This window comes from Talpa europaea (assembly GCF_964194135.1).
Source record: "Talpa europaea genome assembly, chromosome: 6".
Lineage (NCBI taxonomy): Eukaryota > Metazoa > Chordata > Mammalia > Eulipotyphla > Talpidae > Talpa > Talpa europaea.
This window is the reverse complement of record NC_140072.1, coordinates 114014520-114031727: the sequence shown is the minus strand read 5'-3', so window position 1 is coordinate 114031727 and position 17208 is coordinate 114014520. Positions and strand designations below refer to the sequence as shown.

The 17208-nt window shown below is 37.0% G+C and overlaps 1 protein-coding gene across 1 annotated transcript in view; it reads right to left on the bottom strand.

The window, feature by feature from the left end:
* Nucleotides 1-305: 305 nt before the first annotated feature.
* The window catches only part of PIBF1 (progesterone immunomodulatory binding factor 1), a gene marked incomplete at both ends in the record, with an annotated part of 161289 nt that continues 144386 nt past the window's right edge, over nucleotides 306-17208 (bottom strand). Inside the window, 2 exons of the mRNA XM_084235697.1 lie at nucleotides 306-356; nucleotides 5273-5446. Coding sequence (XP_084091823.1) covers nucleotides 306-356; nucleotides 5273-5446 — 225 coding nt within the window. The remainder of the gene's footprint in view (nucleotides 357-5272; nucleotides 5447-17208) is intronic.

The following is a 17208-nucleotide window of genomic DNA, read 5'->3' as shown; positions in this document are numbered from 1 at the left end:
ACTAACCAAAAATATTTATAAACCATACACTTTAAAATGCATGGAAGAACTGTGAAAGTTCCAAAATTTAAATCAGAGTACACAATATTTATTTCATAATAAAAAAGATAAAACCAAATATAAAGTATACAATTGTTTGCACTTTATACATTTTGATTATTATGCTGAAATCTGTTGATTTAACAGTTAAAATAAACTTCAGTTATTTAAAAATTGCCAAGTACATGATTAAGTTGAAATTTTCTTCATTCATCAAAAAAAGATTTTCAGGAGTAAATAATGACATGGCAAATCTATCCAAAACACTAGGTCTTCATCTTTTGTTTCTTAGACCATTCAGGTGCTTCCTTTTTGGTCTGTAAAAAAAGAGAGAGAGAGAGAAAGGGGGAAAAAAGTCAAGTAAAATGCTTAGACAGATAATTCAGAGGACTCAGTACTTACATATGCTGGGGCTTTTTATATAAAATTACAATAAGTAATAGCTTTTAATGCAAAAGAACCCTCAGGGCAAAGATTTTGTCTTTTGTCAGAAATACTTTCCCACCTGTAGAAAACATCTGTGTTTTCTGACTCAGTTTGTATTCAACATATTTTACAGAGGTGTTTTATGAATTGATTCTGTTTTCAAAGGAATTATAAAAAAATCAAGGACAAGCCTCTTTTTAGTTGTCTCATTTATCTATGTATGGATAGCCATTAATTGAAGGATACTAGATCCAAATCATTGAGCTTTGGATCTCCTGAACTGCTAAGTATTTATCAGAGTGCTCCATGGTTTCACTGCTCCATCGTTTCAATCTAAAAAGAACCATGCTGTACAGAGTAGTTACAAAAAGCCTGGGGAAGCCCTCCCTGGTGGTGCAAGGGGTTACCTCTCAGCACTATGAGGCTATCCGCAGCTCCGAGTTCGATCCCAGCCAGGGAGCTACCCACATGGCGCAGCAGACCTCTCCTGTCTCATCCGCTGCTCCTTCAGCAGTGCATTTCAGTCAATCCGCCTGTTCTGCTCACCACTCTGTCTCTGGTGAATCCTTCCACACATACCCTTCCCCCCCTTACCTCTGGCTTATACCCCAGCTCTTGTATGCATAAATAAATAAATCTTAAAAAAAAAAAAAAAGCCTGGGGAAGTAGACTGTTACAGAATAAAGCACACAAAATCTTTTATAAAAGGTGCTGATTGCAATCAAAACATTCTATTTTATTCAATAAATTAAATATGCAGTTGACTGTTTTCCCACTTATATATGCATAAAACTATGAAAAAACATTGCTAAATTTACACACACATATAAGTATAGGCATGTAGAGAAATTTGATAGATCATTTCATCTTTTTTTATATTGTTTTATATGTTATAGCTGATCACAAAATGTTGGCAGGACACCATCAATGAGTTTCTCTTGACTCCATGCTCTGGTCAGTTTTAGCTACCACCCAGAGAGCACTCTCACTCCTTTAACACCCATTTTCACACAACTGCTAATTTGAGCTATAAATACTTCACACAATGGGCCCAACAGGCAACTAAAAGTCTGTCTGTCAAAATGAACTCCCTCAATCCTTTATGTTCTATGTCTTGGTCTGCTCGGTCGTCTAAACTAGTAATGTTTAATACCTCTTCATCTTACCTCTTTTCACTTACTACATTCATTCTAAACTAAGTCCTTAATTTTTATCAAAATCTTTGAAACTCCTCATTCTGTTCCCATCTTCACTTTGTTGGCTTACCTTGAACCTTCATCCCTTCTGGCTGTATTCCTAAAAGTTTCCTAGCTCTGATTTGACTTCCTCTTCAATACAGTTGTAGTCATCATCCCCAATCCTTTCAAGCTTATCTTTCTAAAATGCAAAGTACTTGCGTCAAAGTACTTCAGTAGATCATTCTTTTAAAAGAAAGTCCAAAGTCCTTAGCATTTTAAAGGTGAAAGAAACCTCCAAGGCAAAGTAAGGAAATTACAGGAAAAGGACAGGATTTATCTACCAGGGAATTCAAAGGTGTCTGAGTTTAACCAAATTCAAAAGAAACCAAAGTAGGGCCTCCCTGGTGGCCCACGGGGTTAAGACGGCAACCTATGAAGCTATCCGCAGCCTCTGCAGCATGAGTTTGATCCCCAGACAGGGAGCAAACCACATGGCGCAGCAGATCTCTCCTGACTTGCCCGCTGTTCCCCTCAGCAGTGTATTTCATCAGTCTGCCTGTTCTGTTTCCCACTCTGTTTCTGGTGAATCCTCTCACTCCCCATGCCTCTGGCCTGTACCCTAGTTCTTGTATGCATAAATAAATCCTCAAAAAAAAAAAAAAAACCCAAAGTATAAGCCAAACGGCTGGTTTATTAATTGGTAATGACAATGTAATTTTTTTTTTTTTTTGGCAGAGAAGTGGGGTGCAGGCCAGAGGTGAGAAGATCCACCAGAGGCACTGGGCAGCAGAACAGGCAAGTTTACTGAAACACTCTGCTAAGGGGAGCAGCAGGTGAGACAGGAGAGGGCTGTGCACCATTGGTGGGTTAGCTCCCCGGCTCGGGATCAAATTCAGGGGGCAGCAGTGATAACACTCCATATGGTGTATAGTTTTTATGTATATTATAGAGTTATACATATTTAACATTATATTAGGCATATGTTAAAGGATGTGCATTATCTTTTATACTGGGAACATTGCTTTGATTTTTATGTATGATTTAGGAAAGAGCTCAGAAAGCTTCAGTAGAAACAAATTACAGAATTAACTGGAAACTACCAGAAGTAATCTACTGTTACAATGTGATTTTGGAGATAAATAACTGATAAGTTATGTACCTTTGTTTCATCTAGAAGCAGTGAACTAAAACATTAATATATAACTTGGGGATTATAACATACTGAGAAAGTATGTTAAAAGTGAGTAAGAAAGAGGACTGGTGAGTGCAGACACAATAAACTTAGTGGATTATTCCTGATACCTTGAAAAAGTCATGGAGATTAAAGAATCTATGAATGATTAGTCACTGCCACTTTTCTAAAAAAGAAAAAAAAAGGCTATATACAGAAGATGTAATTACTATGCTTTCTAAAAAAGATATAGGCTGGGAATCAAATAAATATTTATGAGTTTTTATACACCGTGCCAATTTAAATGAGTTGAGGATAGTTGACCTGGCTCTCCTGCCAAATGAGAGACAATCTGAAATCATTCAATCTTCCCTGCTATACTTCCATACTCACTAAGAAATTCCTTACTGCTAATTTACCTTACTAGCTAAATTATTATTTTTTTCTGTTTTTTTTAATTCACTAGTCAATTACATCAGTTAGAGCTTGCAATTAGTATTCCTGATATTAGACGTTGAAAATATACTATTTTTAAAAATGTAAATGTACATAGCTATTTGTCATGAGCTCTGCATATACCTTGGTGAGATGAATCTAGAGTCAACACTAAGACCTGAGACCAGTGCTTCCAAACAAATGTGATGTGAAAGTGTTACAGGTATGATGGACTACTGATCTCAGCCCATCAGGCTGGGAGGGGCTGGAGACTCTTTAATCTATCAACAGAGTTTCTTTGCCCTGTTTTTTTTTTTTTTTTAAAAGATTTATTTTTTTTTATTTATGCATATAAGAACTGGGGTGTAGGCCAGAAGTGTGGAGGAAGGGTGAGAGGATTCACCAGAGACAGTGGGGAGCAGAACAGGCAGATCTACTGAAATATACTGCTGAGGGGAACAGCCAGCGAGACAGGAGAGGTCTGCTGCGCCATGTGGGTCAGCTCCCTAGCTGGACCAAACTCCTGCTGCAGTGGCTGCAGATAGCTTCAGAGTTCTGAGATATAACCCCTTGTGCCACCAGGGAGGCTCTAATGTAACTATTTTTATGTGCACACACATGTCAGTGGTATTAAATACAATGATACTGTTGTTCTACCATTATCACCATACATTCATAGAACTCTTTTCATCTTGCATAAGTGAAACTCTGTACCCATTAAACAATAACTCCCCCATTCACCTAGTCCCTGATAAGTACTATTCCACTTGTCAGAATAGTAAAAGTAGATTATCCTATCTACTTTCATTTCTCTAATGGATAGAGAAATATCTAACATCACACATAAGAATACAGTAAAAGTCTCTAGATATAGACGACACATATTAGGTATCAATTTTTTTTTTTTTAGTTTTTTAATTTTATATATTAGGTATTGGTTTTTAAATAATGAAAAGGAACACAGTTGGGGAAGAATATGTGAATACTGTACTTTGTATGTCCTTGGATTTTCTCTCTAACAGTCATCTTTACCTGTGAAAACTCTAGACATTCTCCAAGATTAATCTCAAGGCTCACTTGTAAGGCCAGTCACTCAGTAGCCAGGCTAATAACCTTACACACAAAGAGGTATAACCTAATTAGGATGAGCTGCACCAATTAGATTTTTATGCCTGGAAAATACAGGGAGAACCTACTAGGTTATAAGAGGGTAGATGCAGAAAGGGTGCACAGAAATATGTCTCAAGACAAGGGAATGTGAGTAAATTAATGAGGAAGTGGAAACTATGAGCCAAGCAGAAACACAGAGTGCAAAGAAGGGAAGGTGATGTATCTATCAGTAAGGGAGAAGATTCATGAACTCAGCTGCCTTTTATACAGGCTGGTCAATCTTGGCTTCCTGTGTTCTCCACTACTGTCACATGGATTCTGGCAATAATTATCCCACTTCTTCTAGGTTGTATGTAACTCTGTCATTTTTTAAAAAAAGGTTGAAACTATGTAATAATCAAGCAATCTCTTGCATCTCATTGATCTTGAATAGCATTATATGAATTTTTGCTAGCATTTTAGTTAGAATTGTTTTGTTAAGAGTTTTAGTTAGCATTTTATTAATGGTTGGTTTTATTCTTTATGAGAAACTGTTAGAGCAAAATATTAATATACCATTTACAAACAAGAGGAGCAAATGATGTTTTGCTTCCCTTTCATTCTCATGTAGGTTAAAAAATTACACAAAATGTCTTTTTGATTCCTTTATAGTTAGTCTCTGAAGACTGGAGGAGTTAAGCATTAGATTAGGGTTAATTTTTAAGCAAGTTTAATATGTTAACTAGAAATGTAAAACCCAAGTATCAGCTGTAAGATAGATTATATATACATTAAGAAAAGTGGTTCATACAGATTTTTACTGCCCTTATAAAGCTGTTAAAATTGATTGAAAATGAACATGAAAGAAATGAAAATAAAATTATTAGTGAAAATCAGAGATCAAAATTCTAAGTTTTTAAAAAATTGTACTTACAAAGAGTGTTGGTTTGGGTATAAATATATTTTCTTCATGTTCCTTGGGCACATTCAAAGACTTTGATTTCTGATTTTCTGTCACATTTGTTGATTCCGTTTTAGTAAGAAGTAAGTTGTTCTCAGAACGCTTACTACGCATATTAGCGAGAATCTGTTTCATTGCTGCCAATTCCTGTTGATATGTGAAAATGGAAGAAAATGTCAAGTATGATCATTGCAAGAAGACTTGTGATTGATGTTACATTTATTTTTATTTTAGAAGTAGAAGAATCATTGGAAGTAATTATACTATATAAATGAGTAAAGCTGTGACAAAATATTAATGTAAAATAATGAGGCATGTGAATCTCAAACAATACTTGTAGTATGATAAATAATATATTACATATCCATAGTCTAGTGAATCCCAAATTTTTCTGTATAGTGGAAAGATCTATGGAGCTTCAAAACAGACTAATGCCTATGTCCCAACCCCAGAGATTATGAGAGAATTAGGCTGCAGCATCACCTTGGCTTTGTAATTTTTGAAGATCCCCATGTGATTATAACAGACCTTCAAATGTGAGAATTGCTGACACCACTTTCCACTGTAGTTTTTCTATATGTTTGTTGAGTAGGTTATTTAAACACCTAATTTTATCTCTTATGCCTCTTAAATATTCCCATTTTCTTTTGAAATCTTACATAAGGCTTTAGGGGGAAAACTGAAAAATTCTTTTTCTTGCTTGAATAATCAATTCACATAGTAAGTTTAATATAGCGTCAATATCTTTAGCCATATTATTCCCTAGTCTTACCTTTAGTTCCTTTTCTTTCACAGATGAAAACTAAAGTTGGCTTTATTAGTATCAGTTGTCTTTGAGCTAAGAATTATGCTAAATTTCTTGAAGAACTTAGATCAAAAATTTCACTCATTGCCTCTTGAAACCTGTTTTGTCTTTAATTTTCCCCCGTAGTCAAACCTTTTCCCCATAGTCAAATCCCCTTAGTGGATATTTATCATTAGTCACCAGACTCAATCAAACGCAAATATATGGAGAGACAAACGAAACTATCCTTTAGCTTATTACCTGTAGAACAGTGCTAGGCTGTGTTGTAGGTAATTTTTTCCTATTATTTTATTTCATCTTCATGCCAAGATACAAAAGTTATGTTGATAGAAAGATGTTCTCCCTTCTACTAATCTGTTTATAGACATCAGCTCCATGTCAGAGCAAGTTCCTACAGGCCTTTTTTTTTGGCTGTCATTAGTTCTATTTAGAATCATCTAGCTTGAGTGGGTATTTTAAAACAGAGCTGTTGAGGTTAAGCCCTGAGCCTTAATAAATCTTCGGGCCAAGTGAGGAGCTAGAAGAAATGGTGCCAGAATCTGTTTTCTCCTTTTGGGGTTGGCTTGGCCTATGCTCTTTAGAATGTGTACACTTTCAGACACTGTTAATGTGATACACTATTATTTGAATCTTTTGAGGACTCGCTCTGCTTTCTAATTGTTATTTCATTTATATGCTCCCCTGTGGTGAAGTATATAACTACTGATTTAATGTTAAATATGTCTGGTGTTATAGTCGATTTCAGTTCCTGTTCTATTTACCAAGATAAGTAAAAGGGAAAGTGGAGATGATAGTCTCCTGCCTATCAAACAACAACTTTCTATTTAAAAGCACCTCCTTACACTAGTCATAACTTTTGTTTCTTGGCATGAAGATAAAATAATAACAAAAAATTACCTCCAACACAAGTTGTTATTATTCTATAGATAAATAAGATAAAGCAGAGTTTAGCCTATGGCACTTGCTGGGGGGAGGGGGAAGCAGACAATGAGGATGAGGAAGGAGTTGAGGGTGCACTACCCAGAGGTCTTTTGGTCCCTAAGTGCTCTAGAGAAGACCATAATTTAGTTTCACTTTGGATTCCCTCTGCTGCTGATAGAGGTGAAATTACAGGAACAGGTTATCCCTGATGCTGGTCAGATAACATAAGAGAATTGCACATGTCTTCTGGCTTATCTAGACCAGGATCACCCCAACTTGGGGTGTTGTCATAGTAGAGTTTTGTTTATCTGATAGTATTAAAGAATATTAGCAGGGTTTCTGAAACCCTGGTAAACAACTTTAAAAGCAATTACTTTAAAAAAATACTTAAAGCAATAAAATTCTGCAAAATTCCTATTATGACAATATAGCTATAGCGGATGTTAAAATAACTTGAAGAACAAATTTTGTTCTTTTTATATCAATGGTAAATTTCAACAAATTTCCACTTTAACATCAAATAGTATCCATGCTACCATCATATGCTGAGCACACAGAAAGCCAAGCACAGGAACTGGAAATACTGTAGTATTATGTTAGAAGTCAAAGACACCTATTCCTGACTCTCACTATCCATTGTGTACACATTAGCAATCTTCTCTGGTTCAATGAACTTCAGTTTCCTAATTGATAAACTGTATGCCTATGTTACCTTTTTGGATTTTTTCCAGTCTTGATAAGTGTTTGGGTACATTTATTTTTCATTTCTCCTATTTGTAAGGTTGAGCAACTTTTTGTGTATTTAGAAGTATTTCCTTTTCTGTTGATATTCTTGGCTCATTTTTCTATTGGGTGATTCGTCACTTTCTTACTCATTTCACGGAACTTCTACATGTTAGAGATATTAGCCTTTTGTAAGATGAGTGACAGTCCCACATTTCCAATCCCCCCACTGCCCTGATTTATCTTTGATCTGACTTTTTTTATGCTTTTTGCTCTGTGTTTTTTGCTATGCAGAACTTTCTGATTCTGATGTGGCTGAATATGTCAATCTTTGATTTTATACCTTCCCATGTTTTCTTCCATTTTCCTCAACTTACTTTTTTGCTTTTCTTCTCTTTCCCTTTTTTTTTTTTTTTTAAAAGATTCATTTATTTATGAATACAACAACTGGGGTGTAAGCCAGAGGTGCAGGGGTGTGTGTGTCTGAGAGGATTCACCAGAGAGTGGGGAGCAGAACAGGCAGATGTACTGAAATATACTGCTGAGGGGAGCAGTGGGCTAGACAGGAGGGGTCTGCCATGTGGGTCAGCTCCCTGGCTGTCCAGCTGGGATTGAACTTGTTCTACAGCGGCTGGTGATGCTTGACAGCGCTGTCTTCAACCCCTGCGCCATCAGGGAGGCTCCTATTTTTCTTTCCTTTTTAAAACAGATATTTGGTCTGTTTGAAGTTTATCCTGCTTTATGGTGAAAGGTATGGATTCAACATCTGTGTGCTATAATAACACCATTATGTATGGAAAGGGACATTTCTCATGGTTGTATGGTATAGCACATACGTAATACATAACAGTATATATTATAATTATGTTACTTCATATATGATACAGCATATGTTAATCTATAATAGTATACATGTTATAAATGATAGTATATATCAAATACATAGGGAAATTATAGTAACTTCACGAATGAATCAATCAGCCATTAAAAGTATTAAGTGTAGGGCCTCCCTGGTGGCGCGCGCGGGGTTAAGATGCAACTTATGAAGCTATCCGCAGCCACTGTAGCATAAGTTCGATCCCTGGACAGGGAGCCACCCACATGGCGCAGCAGACCTCTCCTGTCTCGCCCGCTGCTCCCCTCAGCAGTGTATTTTGGTCAGTCTGCCTGTTCTGTTTCCCACTCTGTTTCTGGTGAATCCTCTCACCCCCACACCTCTGGCCTGTACTCCAGTTCTTGTATGCATAAATAAATAAAATCTTTAAAAAAAAGTATTAGTGTAGAACTGCATCAGATTATACAAAGCAATGAAACAAAGCAATAAAAACTACATTGCTGTATAATAATTACTCTTTAAAATGGAAGAGTTAAGGGCAAGGACATTCTAATGAAAATTCCAGATGATGATGATGATGATAATGATGATGTTTATTGTACAAACAATCTCCATGAAAGAGATAAATTGCTCTCTTGAATCCAAAAGCACATACTTAATATAAACAATTTGCATATAGTGGTGACACATTAAAACAGCTCAACTGTGAAGCAGCTGCTTAACATTATTGCATAGTTGATGCCAATAAATTGCAGAAAGTTGTAAACTCTGCAAAGATGTTGGCAAGGAGACACATAGATGGCATTTCTTGATGAAAATAACTCTGACTAGTATAATGCAAACTATGTTCTATGGGAGGTTGAACGTAAGTGTTTCTATGTAGGGATAACATAGTATCATGACTAATAAGCCAGATGATTTTGTGCATCATTTCTAGTTGTGGTTACACAAGGTAAAAACCAGTTTTGTTTGAAGCCATACACACATATTTTGGATATTTTAAACTTCACTGAAGAAAGCATTTAAAGGGACCAGGAAAAAGACTAATTATAATAAAGTAAAAATCAAAATCAACGAGCAACTATAAACCAGAGACACACTATGGGGGGAGGGCTGAGGCGGAGAGAGTAGGATAAAAAAAAGGTGGGTGGGAATTGTATGGGGACTATAACCAAGATGAAAATGCATACATAGTGCAAAAATGAAAAATGATGTAAGAAATATATAAAATAAAAATGTTCACCAACCCCCCCCCAAAAAAACCAGTTTATTATGGAAAATTTCAAAAATACAAAGAGAATAAACACAGCATATTGAGCTTTCATTTCTCTTGCCCAACTTTAGTAATTATCATATTTTGCCAATATTGTTTTATTGAGATACAATTCACATACCAGGCAGCCATTCATTTGAAGAGTATAATTCAATGGCTTTTGGTATATTCAAAGATACACGCACAACCTTTACTATAATTAATTTTAAAACCTTTTCAGCACCTCAAAAGAACCCTGATTCCTTTAGAAATCACTCTGATATCCCACCTTACTCCCAACTGCCAAGTCCAAAGCATTTCCTGTCTCCTTTTTGCCTGTGTAGATATTCCATTCTCATGAATGGAATCATAATATGTCATCTTTTGTGGCTGACTTCTTTTAGCATAATTTTTAAGATTCATCTATGTTAAAACACACATTAGGACTTCACTGCTTTTTACAGCCAAATAATATCCCTCTGTATGGCGATACCACATTTTGTTTGTCCATTCATCAACTAATGGACATTTGGGTTGTTTTCACTACTTTGCTAATGTGAATAATGCAGTTGTGAACACTCATGCACATATTTTTATGTGGATATATTTTCATTTCATTTGGGTACATAACCAGTACTAGAATTGCTGGGTCACATGGTAATGGTTTAAGGAACTGCTTAATTGTTTTGTCAACACTGTTTTATCTATTTCCTTACCAGTCTTTTGGAAATGTTTTAAAGCAGATTTCAGAACACAAATCATTTCTCTTGTAAATTTCTCAGTAAGAAATTTTAAACAGATAAGGATAAAATCAAATACAAAACAAACCAAAACATCATTATCATATCTAACATGATTAATAGTTCAAAGGAAAAATGTAGATTCAATTGATCCAGTCCATATTCTAAGTGCTCAAAAATTTTAAAGGATTTTAAATGAAGCAAACTTTTAGCATCATTCAATGTATGATTTTTGAAATTAAAATATACCTTGAATGCCAGTGGCATACACTTTAAACAATAGACAAACCAGATCTTATAAGGCAAAATTATTACAGAATAGTATCAATATCTACAAGCGCAAACTACTATTTTCTAGCCCTTCAGTCCTCCTATCTAAATAGTTGTCTGTTTCCATTTGTAGGTTAATCTCACCCTAGGATTGTCTCTTTGCTTCAAGTGGAGACTATGTTTTTAGGTGTAGAGAGAGGAAGAAAGTAGACAAAAAATTAACATTCACTGAATACCTATAAGTCCGATTTTGTGCTAAGGGAATTTACATAGTAACTCAATTCTCTCTTAAATACCAAGAGGTAGATATTGTTTCAGTTTTGAAGATGAGGAAAGGGATGCTTAGAAAGTTTGAAGAAACCCAGCCAAGTCTATTAGCTACTATGTAGTGAAACTAGGACTTAAATACAGGTCTTTTTGATTATCTAGGTCTCTGATACACAATTTCAGGTTTGGAAGAATCATGAAGATATTAACCCCGTGTCTACACAAAACAAATAACAACAACACACAGCAAAGCAAAACCAAATAAAATGTCTCCTTGTCAGTCTTTAAGTTTTCATTCTATTGATAGCTTTTAGAGACATGGTTAACAAGTCTATTGCTGACTCTTTTCACATGTGTTTTTGGAATTTCTTATATCTTTGTCTTTTCTAACTATTTCCAGTTATTCACCACACTTATTCCTGAAAAAAATTTTCATCACCTTGATTGTTCTCAGAATATCTCCCAGCATTCAAAGTTTGGGTCTAGAACAGAATAAAGAAGAGAGTACAACAGAATAAGGCCTATCTGCTCCTTCTCTAATGTATTTAAGATGACAAACATTTCTGGAGTCCCACGCTATCTCTCACTGAAAACTTAGTGAGAGTTCAAGTGTTTACATGAATGTCAACTGTGCAGTCATAGCCTAGGGGGCATAACTAATCACATGAAACATTCTTTTGGAAACTTAAGGTCATTCTTAACAGTGACCCAGGTAGAGGAAACTAACAAGAACACAATAAAGTAGGCTCCTTTCTTGAAATCTACAGCCATTGGTTTTGTTTTTTTTTTTTAAAGATTTATTTATTTATTTATGCATACGAGATCTGGGGTACAGGCCAGAAGTATGAGGGGTGAGAGGATTCACCAGAGACAGAGTGGGGAGCAGAACAGGCAGATTGACAGAAATACACTGCTGAAGGCAGCAGCAGGTGAGCCAGGAGAGATATGCTGTGCCATGTGGGCAGCTCCCTGGCTGGGGATCGAACTCATGCTGCAGTGGCTGTGGATAGCTTCACAGGTTGTGTCTTAACCCCACTGCGCCACCAGGGAAGCTCTCTACAGCCACTGTTAAGGGGAAATAGAGGTGTGGCACCTGGATTCTGTTCTACTTGGTTTGTGCCAGCCCCTTAGCTATTCTGATTATTGAATAGTACCTTGGACTTCTGGCTGCTTTGCTTTCTGCTTCTGGTATTCACATCCAATTGTTGTTTGGCTTTCCCTTCTATAACATCTAGTTCCTGGCATTTGGTATTTTATAATCTGCTAAGTTTTGATACATATTTTTGCTGGTTTTCACCAACATCAGAATGTAGAAGTCAATCCTCCATTCTGAGCACTGGTTTCTAGAACATGACTCACTCCAGGCCTTTACTTTCTCCATGTTGTATTCCTCACCTGTCAGTGTTTGTTCCTTGATATGTGATCAGTGACTTTAGTTTATGTCGAACAAATTGCCAACATGGTACCTAACAGAATTATGACATAATTATATCATATCACTGTTCTCTCCTGCCACCACACATTTCCAGATTTTATAGCTTTGCAGTTTGTTTTGTGTGTGTCTTATGTTCTAGAATTGTCTGTTTGTTATAAACGGCTATAATTCTAAGAGTCATAAAAATAGGTCAGAAATGATGGCAAGAGGTCATTTATTGTTTCCTTACTGATAAAAAGAAAGGTCAGACAAGTGTATTTACTATTTAAAAGAAAACATGCCAAATTTCTAACATACAGTGGGAAAAATACACATTTCATTCTTTAAAAAAATTATAAATGACAGGTCTATACAATACAGAATAGATGTGAAAATGTGACGTGGAAAAGTTAAAAGGGCATATATACAAAGATAAAATATTTCTGATGATGAGATATTTTATTGCTTCACACGCAAGTCTTACGTGTAGAGATACAAAACAAAGATATTTTTAATTTTAAAGATGAAATGATTAAAGCAGCAGCCAAAATATTTACGAAAAAGACTTAGTTCTGCTACGAAGTTCTGTACAAATCCACATAAACACATCCAAATATTACAATCTAAAAGAAATTCAAGGGGCCTCCATGGTGGCACAAGGGATTAAGATACAACCCATGAAGCAATCAGCAGCCACTGCAGCACGAGTTCAATCCCGCACCAGGGAGCCACCCACATGGCCCAGCTGATTTCTCCTGACTCGCTCGCTGCTCCCCTCAGCAGTGTATTCCAGTCAATCTGCCTGTTCTGCTCCCCACTCTGTCTCTGGTGAATTCTCTCTCACCCCCCATACTTCTGGCCTGTACCCCAGTTCTTGTATGCATAAATAAATAAATCTTTAAAAAAAAAAAAGAAATTCAAGTGTCTTTCATGAAAATTACCTATTTTGGGGAAAACCTTAACGCTTTCTTGAATTCTAGAAGGCACAAGTAAAAGGCCACCTCTCTCAGTTTGAGGGATCATTTGAAAACTTTTCCTTTCCCTGTTTCCTTACTCCCAGATACACATGGTTGAAAGTAATCAGAACTTATCCCTAAGTATAGTGGTATAACAAACTGATCTGAAGGCTTTCAAAATTTTCCAGTACAAAGAGGTTATAAAAACTCTACAGGACCTCCCTGGTGGCGCAAGGGGTTAAGATGCAACCTACGAGGCTATCCACAGCCACTGCAGCATGAGTTCAAGACCCAGCCAGGGAGCTACCCACATAGTGCAGCAGACCCCTCCTGACATACCTGCTGCTCCCCTCAGCAGTGTATTTCCGTCAGTCTGCCTGCTCTGTTCCCTGCTCTGTCTCTGATGAATCCTCTCACTCCTGCACTTCTGGCCTGTACCTCAGTTCTTGTATGCATAAATAAATAAATTAAAAAAACCCGCTAGATATTATTATAGACTGCTATACAACACGTTTGTTTCTTTTTTATTTTATTATTTATTTATTTATTTTTAAAGATTTATTCACCTATACAAGAACTGGGGTACAGGCCAGATGTGCAGAAAGGTGAGAGGATTCACCAGAGACAGAGCAGGGAACAGAACAGGCAGACTGACTGAAATACACCACTGAGGGGAACAGCAGGCGGGCCAGGAGAGGTCTGCCATGCCATGGGGGTATCTCCCTGGGCGGCTGGGATTGAACCCATGCTGCAGGGGCTGCGGACCGCTTCACAGCATTACGCTCAACCACCTGCGCCACCAGGGAGGCCCTTGTTTCTTTTTTATTTTAATGGTGAAAAATTCTATTTATAATTAGCCAGTTGGACTCAGTTTAGATGACCCCGATTTTGTTGGCAACATACAAAAAATCACAGTCAGGAACCCGTAAAACTTATGCCTTCTTTTCTCTACCAGGTCTGATCAGGGTGTTAACCTTGGCCACATTAGTGTCACAGAGCATCTTCACAGGCTGTTTGATCTGGTGCTTGTTGGCCTTGACATCCACAATAAACACGAGTGTGCTATTCTTTGTTCTCTTCTTCACAGTTGACTCAGGGGTCAGAGGGAAATTGATGATGGCTTAGTGGTCAGGCTTGTTTCTCCTGGAGCACTCTTCTGAGGATATTTTGGTTGCCTTCGGACTTGCCGTGTCTTGGGTCTCCAAAAGGTGGGTGATATATGGATCTTCTTTGTCTTGTGGCTGTGGACAGCTTTCAGCACTGTTTTTGGGGCCTCCCCGGTGGTGCAGCGGGTTGAGCGCAGCTCTATAATGCTGTCTGCAGCCACTGCAGCTTGGGTTCAATTCCTGGCTGGACAGGGAGATACCCACATGGCGCTGCAGACCTCTCCTGTTTCTCCCGCTACTCCCCTCAGCAATGCTTTCGGTCCATCTGCCTGTTCTGTTCCTCACTCTGTCTCTGGTGAGTCCTCTCACCCTCCTGCGCCTCTGACCCGTACCCCAGCTCTCGTATAAATAAATCTAAAAAAAAATTTATTTATGCATACAAAAACTGGGGTACAGGCCAGAGGTGTGTGGGGGTGAGAGGATTCACCAGAGACAGAGTGGGGAACAGAACAGGCAGACTGATGAAATACACTGCTGAGGGGAGCAGTGGGCGAGACAGGAGAGGTCTGCTGCGCCATGGGTAGCTCCCTGGCTGGCAGGGACTCGAACTCATGTTGCAGAGGCTGTGGACAGGACAGCTTCACAGTGCTGTGCTTAACCTCTTGAGCCACCAGGGAGGCCCCTCAGCACTACTTTCTTGGTCTTCAAACCTTTTGCTTTGCTTCAGCTCTGGGAGGAGCAGGGGCCCCTTCTTTACTTTCAGCGCCTTCATGAGAAGGATTTTGTGAAGCCACAATAGGTTTGTTTCTACCATATTTAAAATATTAAAAAATCCAACATTTGCACTGAGGACTTTGGGCAATAATTTACTTCCTAAATTTCTTCATATGGAAAAAATAAGTATTCCAAAATTTTACAGGGAAATGGATGCCATACTGTATGTGTGTTTTAGGCTTTCACTAAAATACTGTCTGTCTCCAGCAAATAAAAGCACATTTTAACTTGAAGGGCACCACTAGGATGAGAAATGTTTGAATCTGAGAAATAATTATATCTTCATTTAAAGAGAAATTACCTTACGCACTTAGGGATTTCTTTTTAGTCATGCTGACTGTAAAATTTAACTACATAGGTGTATGAGAAAAACATGTAAAAAGGTATTCTTAAGAAATTTCAAAACAGTTAAGAATGAAACAAAAAGAATGACACATATATAGAAGTATGTAATTTATTTGAACCCTTCATGAAGTGGATTGCCTAAGGGGCACTTGTGATGCTGAAATGTCCCTGAAACTTTCCGAGAAATCACAAAGAACATACAAGTTAGAATCCTGGAACATAAACATATCATAAAAGAATGATAATTATACTGTGACTTCACTTTTAAGAAACCTGGCTTACTGCAGGGTTTGTTTTCTTTTTTTGTTAAGTAACACAGACTGCAGTAAGAGGCAAGTTTATCTGGGGTAAATGGGAGTTAGTCCAAAATTTAGACAAGTGTGGGGCCTTGCATATTCTAGGTACTTAGTAAGGAGCGCTTGGTTAATTTGGGTTAAATACTAACTGAAATATCTGATCGTATTGACAGAAATGCTGAGTGAAAGGGTGGAAGGTATCTTGGTCTTAGAAACAGATGTCTTATGTTCCACAAATATACATTATTCCTTAGAGGAATACCTGCAGAGGTTGCTGTGGCCACAGCTTCCATGCTTAGGGTTTTAGAAATAGTTCTATTCCAAACAAACTCTTCAGATATGACAACTATTGGCTTTTTCAAATAAGTTCCCTGAAATTGCTCTTGGCTGTAGGAGGGCTTGTATACTTTTTTAGTTGAAATAACAGTTATCAGTAACTTTTTTTTTGAGAAAAGTGAATAAGGGTATATTAAAGGCTATTTTTTAAAACTCTGTTTCATTATTCTATTTGGCACCTTCTATGCAATTATTATTGAAGACTGGAAATGACCATAATTAGTCAAACTAACCAATTCTGTCAATTGTGTATTATGTGCTAAATGCTATGCTAAAGGCTAATATACAAAGAACTAGGTTCTCTATAGGGAAAACCAGATGCATGATTATGACAGTAATATGAACATTAATAGAAATATTTTTTGAATTATGGAAAAAAAGAATAAAATTTTCTCTGTGAATTAGGGAAGCCTTCAAAGAATAGATTAACATTTGAACAGACTCTTGAAAGGGAAGAAAAGGAGGAAACGAGCTACATTCCTTGAGTTACTGTTACAGGCTAGGAATGTTACTAGATTATTTTAATTCTCATACAAACCTGTAAAGTAGATGATACCTTTATTTATACATGAGGAAACTGAGTTTAGAGGGGTGAAATTACTGCCCCAGGAATTCCTAGCTATTAAGTAGCAGTGCTGTGTTTTGAACCCATCTTGTCTGGCTAACTATCGGCTTTTCTACAGTACTTCAAAATATAGATGATGAAAGGCATATAAGGGTAATTCCAGTCTTAATTTAATGAGAGAGCTGAATATATATATATATTTATACACACACACACATATAATAGAAACAGAATGGAATTCTGAATCCGTCTAGCATCTTCTCCATATTTATACCAAAAAAGCTGAGTGTAGTTATAGAAAAAT